Below are 16,596 nucleotides of genomic sequence, written 5' to 3' on the forward strand. Positions count from 1 at the left end.
AAGAAAATGGAAGCCCAATCAAAATATGTAAATATTCAACCGAATCGATTCCCATTTCAGGCACTCCAAAGGCATTTATCTTCGAAACAGGCAAAAGTAGGCACTAATCCGCACTATAAAACTTATTCTGTTCAAAAATGGATTTATTTTTTAAATACTAAAGGAACTGCACGAAGAACATAAACGCAAAAGAAGAAAGCCTGAAGAAGAACTGGCTTGCAAAAAATGTCAAAACATTACTCTGATTAGAGAAAACTTTAATTTGAAGAGGGTACGCTTCTATAGAACGTGGGAAAGAGAAGCTAGAAGATGGACATTCTCTGGTTTCCCACCCCCTTGGAATTCGAATAATTTGTGTCACTATAACAAAATTACGGTGAAATTTTGTTAAATTAATATACTCATTAAATATTTATTTTATTGCATTTATTCTAAATGAGCAAGTGAAGCATGTTAACTTTGTCTGCCTCCAGAGATAATATATTTACACGAAACATTTAATTTCGGTATAATTATATCACAAACTTTGCATCGCAATTTGTTATAGGCATTATTCTCCAACATTGCTTTGTTCTGTTGCTATATTTTCATTTCATAGTTATTTATTTACACATTTAAATTTTGAAATATCTATTTCACTGTGAATTTTTTAGCCGCGAATTCTCCTTTACAACCTCCACAAATATACTTAAACTTCCCAGTTAAAAATTCTTGGTACAGCCTATGGCTTCATATAATGGTCTAAATTACAAAGTTTGCAAAGCGACAAAGATTAATTTCTTGGTATCGGCATGAAATGTAATCAAAAGAAGATGAATAGATTTCTCTCGGTCCATCGATATGTAGCTATGACGTAGCGTTCCAGCCTGAACGCGGGGATCTTAAAATAGGGATGTAACTTGCCCCTCCCAATTAATACTTGTTGATGGTAGAGACAGGTACAAATATCTAACTTATCATTAAAATAGACTTATGATTCGGTTTAGACTGAAGTGAGCAATGCGAACACTGCGAACACTGAAAAACACGAGTTCTTAAAGGTCAACAAACTTCAGATTCAAGGATACATCTTCCCGGATCATTTGGCAGTCAAGGAATAACACCTATCTTAATAGTTGTTATCTAACTGATAAGGAGGTGGCATGTACTGATCTGTCAAATCGAGCGACTATAAAATTGGCCAGTTCCAGACACTTTCACTACATCACTGAACTTGCAAACATCGACGCAGATTCACATATCACGGCATGCTTCACATATCCTTTATTCTCTTCCTCTCGGCCAATCTTCAGTTGATCGAGGTATCTTCTCGCCGTCCAGATTTCGAATCATCCTTTCTCGATGGATCTCCGATGCAGTCCATCGTTGATCTCCCGACAGAAGATCACAGAATGCTACTCGATTCGCCACTCCTGGATTTAGTCTTGAAGATGTCAATGGAATGGTACGCACCTATTCAAGCAAAAGGCGAGCTATGTAGAAATCACAGTAAGATATACATTGACTCTGTCATTAGGAAGAAGATGTGGGCCTTGCGAAGTAAGTATTGAGAAAAAGCAATTTCTCTTCGTTATGTTAAGATCATGACGTGCTTTTAGAAAGGATCTTTCCCATTCTGTGTAACTTGCTTTGAAATGAAATACTTGAGGATATTTTCCCACTAAAAGCAGTGCTTAAAGTGGAAATTGTTAGTTCCGGGGATGATTGTTCGAGAGGAGGGGGGCAGCTGTGGGATGCTCCTAGGGTTTAACATAGTGACAATGAGACAGCTAGACTATTCTTTGCGAAACTTTTGCTAGCTCCACCTTCACCTTCGAGTACTGACTCCTTCAGCTGTATTCAGCACAGTGACGACCAGGCACACACTGATAATCAGTTGATAATTTGCAAACTTGATTCCTATTTTTTTTTATATATATATAGTGCCGAAGAAAGTCAAAAGACGTTGAAATTTCAGACCGATACAGTAAAATATGGACTGTGTGCTTCTCAAGACATCGAAGAAAAGCGAATCTATAACCCAACCATATTTCATACATGTCGTGCTTACAGGTTTAAGATGTGGCGGGGAGAAACGGGTGTGGGGTGATAGGTTACTGAACCTTATGCCAAGTTCTTTTTGATTAACTACATCGGGTGTGTAATGGTCTACCTAAGACTCTAATTTTAAAGACCAAAACGACAGCTAAGATCAACTGTGTAAGCCTAAGCATGAACTGTTTTTATTTCTTAGAAAAAATAATTTGTCTTGACAAGTTGAAAGATACGTGTATATTATTGTCTAGGAATAAAATTTGTGCGAGTATGGATGGATGGAATAGAGCCCAATGAAGTGCCGACTGTGTATAACATGACTCATGCTTACGGCATGGCTCAACATCAACACACACTCACACACACATTACGGTGTCAGAAACATTGTTAATTGTGATGAAATGGGTAAGACATCAGCATCGACTCGTTAGCCGGTTCTAACCCAGGGCTCGTGAGTTAGCATTACAACAACCACACCACACCAATAATAGCATCACAGAACACTATGAAATTTTGTGGAGCTATGGTTAAGTACTTTCCTATCCGCATCTTCCCTTCTTTCAGTGTTCGATGCCTCAACTAAAATTCCCAGCGGCCTCCTGGAAGGAAACATCAGACAGCTTGGAGATTTCGACGAGTGCTTGAAAGTTGACATTGAACTGGACAAGACGTTCGAACTGGAGAATCACCATCTTACAGGGCAACACTGCCTGGCTCACTTTACTGCAGAACTCACGAGCGTCGGAGCAGCGGGAAATATCTTGAGTTCAATGATCGGGAACGCTGCTCAAAACAGAGTAAGTGGTGATATTTCAAACAAACAAAACCGATCAAAAACAGATTACTTCATTGAATATATTTTCGAAAGTACTTCACGTATCATGGTATCTTCTGTTCTTTAGCTCATCTCACACTCTCATCAAGTGATTCCCCGTTTTACTTGTGTTCGGGTGTAGATGCCTAACATTGCCATGGTCTTCTGTACAGTTACTCTGCGGCCCTCTTAAGCACTGCACTTGTTCTTTCTCCTTTATTATCCTCATCATTCCTTCTAAAATAATTCCATACACTGTCCTCTCTAGTTATCTCTCTCCCACGCACCTCACTTCACATCATATCACACATATTTTGCTCTAATATACTTACCTAGCCAATATTCTGAGGGTTGATATTGCAGTTTCCATATGTATCCACCGTGGTCCGAGTCCTTCAAAATTGAATTTGGCGCATATGATTTAATATGTTTATTTTTTTAAAACTTGAATAATCAAGATGGGGGCTCAATGTACAAACTTCACTAAAGTCGTTATTTGTTCAACAGTTCTGATAATTCGTTCAACCTCAGGTTATCTTTACTTGTGATAACTGTTATGAACCCTTGTCTTATATTGTTACTGTCTAGAAAACAATTCTAACACACTGACACACTTTTTCAAAACTGTGAGAGATATGCAGGTAACTTCTGCACAGATAAGTGCAACATAGGTCATTGTACGAAGGTATTTTTGTTTTGTGATAACGTATTTCTTATCTTCACAATTCTCTTAGAGGCCTCGAGGTTGATTGGATTTCAGCTTGAGGTAGATATTGATTTGTGATAGACGTATTTCGTGTATATATCAAAACGTATTAAAAATTTTGCCTTTCAACATTTCCTCTTAACTGATCCAATCAGAGTATTAGTTCTAATTGCCAATGTTGTAAGAGTGATATGTTATTTCGATTATATACTTTACTTTTGTATGAGACAGTTACTTCGCTAGATTAATTCTGTGGCGGAGTTGTTAGCACAGCGCGCTACAATGTTCCAGGGTTCGAATCCCAACTTGGGCACGGGTGTTCTTTCTGAGTATCCTTCATCACTTTCATCATATCAAGACTCATATTCAGCCATAGAGGTCGGCTACATGATGAAGCGATCGAAGAAGAATGCTGTTGCAAAAATTACATTATATAGCCATGTCTTTTTTATAGGAAATAACCAATGTACAGCGAAAAAGGCATCTAGAATAAATCTATGTGGGGCATCAGGTCAACTTTGGCATTTGATTTTATTGATTTGCTTTATTATACTTCGCTTCTTGTGCTACTTTTGGCTAATTTGTGAAGATGGGGATGAGTAATGATTTGATGAAATTGATGAATGGACACTCACAAACATCCATGCCCAGGTCAGGATTCGAACCCGGAACCCTTGGCGTCATAGCGCGCTGTGCTAACCACTCCGCCACTGGGGCCGGCAACTTTGGCATTTGGTTGGGCGATTGGAAATAATTTTAAATTTACGGTCTCAAACGTAAAACAGCTTAAGAATATCATTCATCTATTGGTGGAACTTTTCCTTACAAATCAAATAAATATTTAGGAAATTACTATTTTCATTAAAAAAGAACCATGTCAAAGATTTTGACAAAAGTACACGAATACATTAGTCTTAATATTAGATTGGTAAGTAACGTGTTGATTGTTAGCAAACGACATCAGTTTGTTGTGCCTTCAGTCATTTACAGTATATACTGAATCAATGTATAACATCCTGTGAATGACAAACAATGATTCTCTTGCTTTAGGATGCCAGCGTGAATAAACACCTCTCCAGCACAGCTCTTGGTACCTCAGGCGTCCAGTTGGCATTCTGCATTCCGTCGTCCTGTTCGGCCGAAGAACTGCAGGCGCATTGGCAAAATAAATTAGGGCCCAGCATTAATGTTGAAGTTGATCCCAGAACGTGCAATCTTCGAAAGGAAATTGCCTTTGAAGCAAAAGATTGGAATATGGTGTAAGTAGTAGCGTATGTTGAAAGTTTGGGTGATTGTGGGTGCGAGAGCCTGGAGAAAAATACTGTTTTTATTTTTTAATGATGAAGCTTTATGAATCTGTGATGATATTTAAGGCAGTTCAAAGATCGCTTTGTATAATAATTTTATGAAGAAAGAATAAAGAAACAAGCGGAAAATATTTAATACATTTTATGAATTCCTTCATACTTAAACCAGTGACACATTCACGCTTTCATTTCTTTTGGTAGTAAGATTTGTCGGGTTTGTGAATGAGTATGTCTTCACTAAGAACATCCCACAATTACATGTTAGTCACAATACAATGGATAGGGCTTTTACAGAATAATTATTTGCAAGGCAACGAGTGATAGCAACAACAATAATGCTTTGGTTCAAGAAAAATTTCAGAGGGTCTTAACTCGGATATACACCTAACATATTGTAGCGATTCAGCTTTGTACAAATATTTGTGATAAACATCCATCATAATGCTATTTATGAATTACATTAACATTCTGAGTACTGACAATTACAGTTATCTGTTACTTTCTTTCAGGATGTTCCTTGCAGTGTTAGCTGTGCTAATCATTGGAAGCACTGGGTATGATCTACTGATCTACCAAACAACTAACAAAGAAGGTAAATTTTCCTAATGTTCTGAATGGACTGGTATTTTTCAGTCGCGTATGTGTAATGTAGTAACATAAAACTATCTCAGCTAACTGACGAACATTAAACTAGAAGATTTATTATTGGAAGAACATAACACAATTACCCTATTGTGTATTTTGACATGTAGAACTAATGACAAAATCATCATTCATTATAGCAAACAATATTTTATAGCATCCTACTTTTAATAAGACGTACGCTCATTCTGTACACTTGAAAAATCACATCTTTTCATGGTTTCTTATTTTCAGATCAGCTATCCTCAGCCTTGATTGCGTTTTCAATTTACTCAAACGGCAAACGGTTGTTGAGTACCACATCGTCTGCGCAAACTATGGGTTGCCTCAATGGACTGAGATTCCTGAGTATGGCATGGGTCATCATTGGCCACAAGTATTACTCAATCGTCTCGAGTCCTGTCTCTAACTCCAAAGTTTTTCTTGATGTAAGTATTATCCAAGTTCACCATTGTTAGATGGCCATTGTGTATTCCTCGCAAATGGTTCTTTACACAAATCTACGAGGGCCATTTGAAAAGTTTTCGAAATGATCCTTAGATTACACAGCCCCCGATCTGTCCTAGAAACGACAGCACAATGTTTTTTTTTTCTGAAAAGCTTTTGTGCTTACAGCTACTTGGTGCAGTTCAGATGCCATGTGCACTCGAAAACGTGAAAAAATTAACCATTCTCTCATTGTAGCAATTAATGTAGAGATAGTTTTTAAATATATATAGGAAAATAGTTTCTCCTGGTGTGTGTGTATGTAACTTTTCCTAGAATGTATTTTACCATTGGATTTGCTAATTGTCTATGTCACCTGTGCAACTGTAACTTCTTTCTATTTACAGCTACCAAACCATTGGTATAACATGACTTTGATGAACGCTTTTGTGTCTGTGGATACATTCCTGTTCCTAAGTGGCTTTCTTCTCACCTTCATGTTCTTCAAGGAAACTGAAAGAACGAGGACATTCAATATTATTCGCTTCTACGTCTATCGTTACTTAAGGTAAGGATGACACTCGTAATGCACCCACGTGCACATATAAAATGAAGCCCACACTATAACTACTATTGAGATATTAATCATAAGTTAAACACTTAGATGCCATGCTAAATTATATATTTTTACCACTTCTTTCTCTCTCTTTCTGATACAATGTCATTAAATATTATGCAAGCATGCTTGAACATAACTTTGCATAATCATACGTGAATCGCATGTTTGTATGTGCAAAACTAAAACTGTTTAGCGAAAGAAATAGTACGAGGTGTGTTTGATAAGTTCCCGGTTTAAGATGGAAGGAATCTCAGTAGCATCACTTGTTCTCAGTCTGCTACCACTTCCATCGTGATCTGAAAAACTTATCAATCTCTCTCTCGTACACATGAGTGTCTTATTTCCAGGTTAACACCAGCTTTTGCGTTCGTGATGGGAATATACGCCACTCTGTTCTACTACGTTGGGGATGGGCCCATGTGGGAGTCAGTGGTTGGGACCATCAGAGGCAACTGCTCGCTGTCCTGGTGGAAGAGCCTCACCTACTTAAACAACTACCCGTTCATGGCCAATATTGATTCTTCTCAAGAGGTATATGAAACTCAACCTTAGATGATGTAATGTGGTAAATTTTAATAACTTTTTCACTCACAATATTCTGGTTGATATTTGAAGGGGGTGATGGAAATTTCCCCTTTTGGTTGCGGAAATTGTGAATGTAATTCTTTGGATAATAATTTATGTAATATTCCGATGTAAATGTAATATAAAGGGGGTATGTGATTTAATTGTCAGTAGTCATATTTTCTTGTCAATATATGGCTTGACAAAGGGAAGTTATAAATCCACACCGTAAAGGCCAAGAATTAAAACAATGTCAATAATATGTGTTAAAAGTTATTCAAACACCATTACTTTTTGTAAGGGTAATTTATGAAAAAGCCCTATATAATTCATATACATTTAAATTTTTTTAGTACATATACAATATTATTTTCGGGATACTAAAGAGTTAAATAATATTACAATTTGACAAAATACAAACTTAGAAAAAAAATATGTACGCACTGGACACACACATACACACACGCACGATGGAAATGGGGTAGATAATGGCACACACACGCATGCACATTTAAAAGTTAAAGCTACTCCATGCACATGCCAAAAAGGCATATGGGGACCCCAGACACTAACAATCTCGGTCATTTGTGCAGGTTTGCCCTCAGGTACCCGTTTACTATTCGCTGGATGAACCGCAGAGCTGCTCTACGCAGGGATATTGCGCTAAATATTCCCACCTGAAGTCACCAACCCGGGAATCAGACTACTACTAATGGGCTACCCCAGACGTGTGTGTGTGGACATATTTTTAGTGTTCTAATATTCAACACAGATGAACAGTATGGGCGATGTTTACTAGTCGATGGACCTTGCCTAGTTAATATTTTAACGAGAATTATAATGGGTAACATGCCATATAACACGCATTCTCAATATTGTTTTCCTTTCATTTCTGTAGTGTGTAGTCCAGGCCTGGTACCTGTACGTGGATATGCAACTCTATTGGCTCTCCCCGCTGTTCCTGTATCCTCTATGGAGATGGCCCAAGTACGGGTTAGTTGCTCTCTCAGTTGCCATAGTTGGCTCCATTGCTATTCCCTTCACGCTAACCCTGGAGAAGAACCTACCATGGACCGTCGATTACTTCAGGTAAGACTTGCTGAACAGTAATTCAAGTTTATTTCTGCAGTAATGTGCGTGTTTCGAGTTCCTGTCGAGAGAAGTAACTCTTCTTTCAGGATGCTTTGTAAAGCTATGCAGCTTGGTGAGGAGAATATTATGTGTAAAGATATTGCACAAAGTATTAATTGCTTGTAATTTCAATGTTTTAATGCGTCGTTCCAACTTCCTTTTATCCTATTTTAATAGTTTGACTTTCATTATTCATCTATCGTTCGTTTCCACATATCTTCTTGTCACTTCACAAATCATTTTTATTTTTTTGTTGTTATTTAATTTTTTTTTTAGTTATTTTCTCTTTATTTTGTTTCACTTCCTTGATGGAGTGGTTATAATAGAACGCTGTGACACCAGTTATCTTAGATTCCAATTCCCTGTAAGGTGCATACGAATGAGCTTATTTCTTAAAATACCTATATTTATCAATTCATCATTCGCGCTCATTGTCGAAATTAACCTAAGAAGATTGAAAGAGATGTGAGGAAAAAAAACATTGTATATACTTTTCCTGTTATTATTTTCTTTCCACGCACATTTTTCGATTTATATTATTTTTGGTTTTTATTATGCAATTAAAGTAACGTATCTTTAGTTAAATGCATCAGAATGCTCGAGGACTTACACGAGTATGTGAATGGTAAAACAGTGGCTGATGTAAAATTGTACACATCAACTTGAAAAGTTTACATTTATGTCCCGAAATGACAATTACCTTACATGAAACATACAAATTCGGCCTCTATCTTACCTATACAACTGGCTACTACCAACCACTAACATGTATTTAATTTCTGTTTTGTTCTTTAGTGCTGCCAATTTCTACGAATTTATGAAGTACATATATGTTGCAACATACTCTAGAGCAACGCCATACCTCGTGGGTGCCTTATCTGGCTACATGCTGCACGGATATAGAAAACGGCCTTTTAGGATATTCAAGGTAAATCCCAGAACGACTTCAACAAAATTTATGATTAGGAATACCATACACAGCATTTGTAAGACCTCTGCTTGCGATATGCATTAGTTCAGCAAGAACTTGACATATTTTTAGTCTTTTGTTGCTTATTTTGTGTTTCAATGCTCTTTACCGTATAAACGTTCATACGTTAAAGGTTTAGCAAGTATTTCAATTACTAAAACAACTGTGTGAATGTGGATGTGCGAAATAATAATTCAAATTAAGAAAATGTATCTATTTTCTTACCACTATATAGTTTGTAAATAACATGTTTGTAATAATAGAATAAGTAGCTTAATTATATTTATTCTCCTTTCTTCTAGTTTGTTATCTACGGCGGGTGGACGCTGTGCACGGCTGTGTGCCTGACGGTCGTCTACAGCCTGAGCATCTACTACAACGAAGGACACGAATACAACGCTCTGGAAGCCGCTTTCTACGCTGCTTTCCATCGTTTTGCGTGGGCCGTCGGTATTGGCTGGTTGGTGTTTGCTTGCGTCACTGGCCACGGTGGTAAGCTAGCGTGTATCTCTATTTTTACAATATATTGTAATTAATGAAAATAATGTAAAGTTTAAGTCCGGTTTATGCTCAGATGAACTAATCAAGACTGAAATATACAGTTTAAAGTGAGGTCGGAACCATTGTCCAATGTTCCTCCTTGGCGATCGAACCCGGAACCCTTGATTTTATGGTGATAGCATTGCTACTACCTCACTGCGGTCGATTTGTTTTTCTTTTTAAAAAATAATCCTTAGGAAATTTCCATAATTTCTTATTACATGATGCAATGGCATGTGTCCTCCCTGAGATCTTTGTACGCATGTGTGTATCTCATACATGAACTCGCAATGTGTTTTGCCATGGTGTTTGATTTTTGTTATTTAGCGTCGCATTTCTGCCACTTTTGGTGGCGATCGTGACGATGAGGATGAGTGATAATGCGATGAAATCGATGAAGGGACACCCGCAAATAACTTGTTTAAAACCGAGTGCAAGCAGTGCAGGGATTCAAACCCGGGATCCCTGTTTTGCCATTATGTGTACGCATATACTCTAGTACGTATATGCATCTCGAATACATTAGATAGTTCGTGTCTAACGTTCTCTTCTGGTACCACATTGCCTTAAACTAGCTATACAGGTTCATATGAGCCAACCTCAGTGGCGACGTGGCTAGAACACCGCTCGACGACGCCAGATATCCCGCGTTCGAATCCTAGCCTGGGCATGGGTGTCCTATGTGAGTGTCCGTTCACCAATTTTATCATATCATCACTAGTCATCATCTTCGCGATTAGCCAAAATCATCAGAAAAGCGAAGTAAAATAACCAATCAATCAATAACAAGTTCAAATGAAGTGGATACATACCTTGAACATTCAGACCATTACATGTGACCAATTCACTTTAGAATGACACCTAAACTATCATCCCATACATGATAAAAACTTTGCATCAACCTGACCTCATAGGTAAACTTTTAAAACAATATTGATGAAGAAAACGAACTGATAAGTGACAAATAGAAAAATGTTATTCCTAAGACGATTGCCCTGTTCACACATCTACCATTGGTGATGGTTTCGTTTTACAGGTCCCGTAGATACGTTCCTGTCTTGGAAAGGCTTCCAACCATTGAGTAGACTAACGTACTGTGGATACCTGACCCACTTCATGGTTTTCTACTACGAAATGGCCACTGCAAGGGCGCCAGTGCACTATTCTTTTTATTCTGTGGTAAGTTGAAAACGTTCACCTCATTTAACAAATTTAACCAACCAGTCTTTTCATCTTGCAGCACAACGTGTCAGGAGCCGACACTAGGTGGTGTTGGGTGGCCTCATTGATCTAAGTAAAGGCTTAGCAAAATCGAGCAAAATATCCAGTTTTCATTCATATTTTTGACATATTTTTCTGTTTCCGCACAATATGTGATCCTAAGTGTCACACGTCCACCTCTCCTAACTCGCTGACAACGCAGGCCACCACTCGGTGGCGTCTCATATAACAGGAGTATTATCAGAAATGAGTCTATTTCGTTATTGCATTATATTGGAACCGGTATCCAAAAGCGTTTTCTGCACGCTTACTTGAACTTGCTAATCGCCACTATAGTAGTTCAAGATTATGATGATGACTTCTTAAGTGGCCATATCATGGGCAGCAGAAAACAGAGCTTCATTCGAAACACTTTTTCTCGAAAAACCATTTGAGACATTTGAATCAACTTTGTGGTAAATTGATTAGACAGGATGTATCTTAACAGTGAATATTTTTCTCACTTATATATTTTAAAAGATATTAGCTGTCAAATATCTCAGTTTTTGAATCGACGTATAAAGCCCGATTCTAAGTTACTGTAAAAATTTAATTTTTCAAGACTTTCTTGCATCCTTCCTGAGTAAACTGGTTGTTCTTTTATTCAAATTGAGTGGCCGATTATGACAATATGACATAGCAAGTATTGATATGAATTTTGAAAAACCACGAAATTCCAGTAAAATGTCCTGTAAAAATCGCTTGATTCAAGTCCAACAAGTGAAGAGACTTATTGAATGTCAATGATCCTTCCTTGGTGACAAGGCTGAGAGTGAGAATCTAATGGATGAGATCAAATTGTGTGGAGAGATGTTGTTGAAGACGGCTGCTCAAGACACCTTTGGAAACAGTGATAGAATGGGATGCTGTCTTCGAGTGTTTTGTCACACTCCCTGTGAGTGTTGCTAGGGATGGAAGGAACTTTTGTAACCTCCAATGTCTCAAAACTTGGTTAAGATCCCGCACAGGCGAAGAGCGACTCACAGAACTGGTTCTACTGGACATTCATTTTTATATAATTCTAATTTTAAGTCCATTTTATGTACAGACAGTTTAAACAGGACTGTCCGATTGCGTAGCGGTAACGTCGTTGCCTTGTATTCAAGCGGTCCCGGGTTCGATTCACGCTGGAGGCACATGGAACAGTGGTTCGGATCCCACTTTAAACTGTAGGTCCAGTCCAGCTCAGCCTTCTGTGCATAGTAGACTTGAAACAACAATTCAATCAATCAATCAATCAGTTTAAAGTGGGATCCCAACCAATATGTACCTCCACCGGGTATCGAACGTCGGAACTCCTTGATTACACTAAGCCATCGGGGAGGCAATATTTAATTCCAAGTGTTGACGAAATAATCCAGAGGTTTTCAAAGGACAATAAGAGGAGATTAGGCTTTCTTCTCTAGATGTAAGGCTGTGTTTTTTTGTCAAGATCCAGAAATGTTAATTCTTGGTTTATGTTAATTAAATAGATGACCGATTTAATATCGCTATACTAAAATATTAGAAAGAGAGTTTGAAGAATGGAAATAACCAGTGCTTAAAGTAGCCCAGCATTTGTATTAGAAATGTTTGTAATTCGCTACTTAGCGACACTTTTGTACCTTGCTCGGTTAATGATCTTGACGATAAGAATGAATGATGATTATGTGAAATTAGGGAACGGAAAAACACAACAGCCCTCCCCGATGACGCAGTGGTAGCGTCGTCGCCTTTTATTCAAGTGGTCCCGGGTTCGATACCCGGTGGAGCCGCATACTGTTTCGGATCCCAGTGTAAAATGTAGGTCCAGTCCTGGTTTGCCTTTCTGCGCATAAAGTTGACTTAAAACAACGAATCAAAAGGAAAACACAACACATTCTTGGAATCGAGAACAGAGATTATGAGTGTCTAACATCCTACGCTGTCCGGTACAGAGGCAACTCAAACGCCATATAAATTTGTGACATTATGTTTAGGCTATATATACCAAATACACATCTGTTCAAGTGAGCAATATGCACATATCAAGAGAATAATGGAAATATAGTGGGTTCCTTGTTGTTTTGTCCACACAATTTTCTGGAACATTTTCACATACATCATTAACGCTTTTCTGGACACTGAGTGTCACATTATTAAAAACAGAATGGGAGGAAATACATACAAACAGACACGTACACACTTTAAGACATAAAAATACAAATGGCTCATTTACAGATTTTATTAATTACCGGTAGAATGATTAAAATTAAGTCAAAATATTACTCAAAACGTGATATTATCTACAAAATATTAAATTATTTTCCAGATCAATTCATATCTTGGGAATATGGTACTGATTCTTGTTTTGGCTGCCATCATGTCGCTGACGTTCGAGTCACCTATTCTTGTAATTGAGAGAGCATTACTGGGGAAAGGCAAGTCTTTTTGTAATTGAACTTCACAGTACTCACTGCTTCAATGTGAACATAAGTACAATACATCAAACCTCGATTTTACGTTTTTCAGGAGACAAAGGTGTAAATATTTAAAACTCTGTAAAATGTAATAACTGGGAAAATGTTTATTTTATTTTAAAAACTGAGTGTATAATGTGTGGAAAATGTAAAATCCAGGAACGTAAAATCGGGATTCCACTGTATATAGTTTGAAGTGTAGCAACAGCCTGAAAGATTTCTAGCGTTTGTTCAAATATTATCTTAAGGAAAGCCAAGTATAAAGATGAAATCTAAAATGTATTTGTGTTCAATTTTTTTTATTTATTTTTCATTTTAATTTTATTTATTTATTTTTTGTAACAGTCCCCCAGAGTCTTCCGAAAGCGCCGCGGGTCAAGACCGGACACCAAGAGGGGCATGACAATGTTGCTTTCACCACCGACAGCCTTCTACAATCAGAAGAAGAAAATTTGTTGAACCAAACTCACTAAAACCCCCCAAAACGCAAGCATTTTTTATATTTGTTCCTTAATTTGTAAAAGAGGAAGCAATTTTATGACTTTATGACAATAAAAACTTAAATTATTCAATTCCTTACATTTAGTTTTATTAAGGTGATATCGAGATGAGACGTTCTCGTCTCGATTTATAATTATCGTGTCGTTCTCGGCACGATCTCGAAGGATAAGTCTCAATTTCGTCTCCACCCTCCAAATTTGTAGTCTTTAAGAGGTCTTTAAGCTAAACAACTTATTTCAAAATACTTTCTATTTATAAACTATGCACAGCGCTACAATTCATTGATTTATTTGGTTTATTTTACTTCGCAACCACTCCGCCACAGAGGACGGCCTCGACGCTACAAGCTCTCGAAAACTTACCTTTATCCTGAATATATGCAACCACGTCGAACAGGCTCACAATTTCCATTAATGGACTGACTTTACTATTACTTTAAACAAAATGTATAGCTTTTGGATATGCGATTGGCATGTCGAAAGAAATTTCATGGTAAAGTAATTTTGATTTTGGTATTTTTTTTTCCAAATATTATACCAAATTATCTGAGACCGACACTTTAGAATGTCTCATCTCGATTTTGCAAAGATCTGTCTCGTCTCGACAAATATCGAAGGTCTCATCTCGCTCTCTTCTCGATTATAATTATCGTTAGGTCTTTCTGAGCCAACCAAAACCATTCTGTTCTCTTGTTGTAAGAATTACTAAAATAAAATAGGTAATTAAAAAGCGCACTAATATTATTCAGATGAAAGAAAAACAAATAGTAAGGATAATGTAAGAAATACCTAGTTACGCGTATAATGTTAAAATTTGCATAATGACACACGAGAAGTGTGTGTACATAGGAGAAACAAAAAAGAGGCTGAAAGACAGATTGAAACAACATAGAGATGATGTACGACTTAAGAGAGAGAGAAATGCGATATTGAAACACACGAGAGAAACAGGACATGACATAGAGTGGGATGAGGCTAAGCAGATAAAAAGGGAGAAGAGAGTACTAGTGAGAAAATGGAAGGAGGCCAAGGAAATAGAGAAGAAAGGAGAAGAAAACACAATGAACTGGAATGGGGGACTCAAGATAAACAAAGAATGGAAGAAGGTGTTAGAGAGAGTGGAAAGAACAAGAGCGAAAGAGGAGAGAAGAAGGAAGCGGAATGAAGTAAGAAGGGATAATGAAAAAGAGCATGAGATAAAGAGTCCAACCACTTTCCAGATGAAAGGAAATGTTTAGCTAAATCGCCTGTCAGGTGAAAGTACAGTTGGCAAGGGAAGGCCACCTGCTGGAATGTTCCAGAAACAACTTTCTAATAATCTTGTGTCTGAAGGGGAGTGAGTTTTGTGTATATATATCTTCCTGTTTTGTACCTTGTTTCATTCGTACTTGGTACAGAGTCTGAAGAAGACCTTGCTAGAAGATTGAAACGTTACGTTTAGTTTATGTTTTAAAATAAAATGAATTTCTGCCTTGGTCAGCATATTGAATTTTTTATATCATGGAAACAAGGCTTAATGGTGTTATAATCAAGACAGCATAGTAACGTGTACATATTTAAGAAACCAATTTTGTCAACTATTAATAACTTTTCACATCGCAAATTATTGTAGAATATGTAAATATGTAAGAGAGCTTTTTGTAACTTTCGAAAGAAATTGTAAAAAAAAAAGCGTCTACAGAAAGAATAATCGAATGAAAATACATAGCTACTTTTTTACTTTTTGTACAAGGGAACATACTATGTAACTCGCTACGTACAGGAAAGCAGATTTCTTGTCCACCGATGCCAATTTCTAGGTGCTTTGCCTAAACCTAAAAACGTAACGAAAATATGTAACCAGAAAAGGGAGGGGGGACAAACTTCAGCATATTTCGATAAATAACAGTTGTTTTTTGTCTTCAGTCTGAATTTCGACTTGGCAGTCAATTTTAGGTGACCATAAGCATTTTGCATCTCATTGATTAGAAAATATGACATCACGTGAGCTACAAATTTTCTTCTTCATGTTTCAGAGATGTAAAATGTAGGAAAAAGGATCAAGATAGGAAAGAATTACCAAAATATGTTGCTTTATGTAAAGTAGCCAATATGTAAAATATGTGATATCCAGGCAAATATGTAAAAGTATATAACTTAAAACTTACGCAAAATGATGTTGACATTTTCCTGTTCAAGGTATGTATCTAGAAAGGAATAGAATATGTAATTACATTCAAATCCGGGCTCTACTCATCGTATGTCAAATAACATCACCTTCGTACAAAAGTAAAGAACTTCCATCAAGAGTATTTTTTTCAAAATAGCGACAAATTTTCACAATGGCCGTCCTTCCTAATCTTCATTTTGCCTGTTTTGTGCAACAAATATGCAGGGTGTCTAGAAATGATTGAAGCGGTTTCATGATCTTGTATTATTGAACGTATCACGAAGTAACTTTGCAGTTTTGTAGAGAAACTCAACAAGTCTTGTGACACATTACAAGTTATGGGGGTTTTCTATTCCCGTTGAGCTTATTCGTGACTTTCCGAAACTCAATGCTATTTGTGCAATCTCAAAATTTAGAGTTTACGGCCCATTCTTATTCAGCGAACAACCATTACAGAAGACATGTTAGAAAATTGGCTCATGCCACAGTTGGGGAC

The 16,596-nt window shown here is 37.1% G+C and overlaps 1 protein-coding gene across 1 annotated transcript; it reads left to right on the plus strand.

Annotated features, from left to right (window-relative positions):
* The first annotated feature begins 1,247 nt into the window (after window positions 1-1,247).
* Window positions 1,248-13,924, plus strand: LOC145984952 (nose resistant to fluoxetine protein 6-like). The gene is made up of 13 exons (XM_083118386.1): window positions 1,248-1,539; window positions 2,599-2,831; window positions 4,605-4,813; window positions 5,371-5,453; window positions 5,738-5,931; window positions 6,337-6,497; window positions 6,896-7,079; window positions 8,011-8,201; window positions 9,039-9,171; window positions 9,516-9,705; window positions 10,790-10,932; window positions 11,779-11,908; window positions 13,797-13,924. Exons 1-13 carry the CDS (start codon window positions 1,248-1,250, stop codon window positions 13,922-13,924), a joined length of 2,271 nt encoding a protein of 756 aa, XP_082974512.1.
* Window positions 13,925-16,596: the final 2,672 nt, after the last annotated feature.

The sequence above is a fragment of the Lepisma saccharinum genome, chromosome 1 (assembly GCF_977018435.1).
Source record: "Lepisma saccharinum chromosome 1, izLepSacc3.1, whole genome shotgun sequence".
In the NCBI taxonomy this organism is placed as follows: Eukaryota; Metazoa; Arthropoda; class Insecta; order Zygentoma; family Lepismatidae; genus Lepisma; species Lepisma saccharinum.

What these genes read in the sequence shown, in the direction of transcription:
- LOC145984952 (XM_083118386.1), top strand. Translation starts at nt 1,248, where the DNA reads ATGCTTCACATATCCTTTATTCTCTTCCTCTCGGCCAATCTTCAGTTG. An exon ending in GCAAAAGATTGGAATATGGT is followed by an intron (nt 4,814 to 5,370) that starts GTAAGTAGTAGC and finishes ACTTTCTTTCAG; the next exon opens with GATGTTCCTTGCAGTGTTAG. An exon ending in AGTGTTTTGTCACACTCCCT is followed by an intron (nt 11,909 to 13,796) that starts GTGAGTGTTGCT and finishes TTTTTGTAACAG; the next exon opens with TCCCCCAGAGTCTTCCGAAA.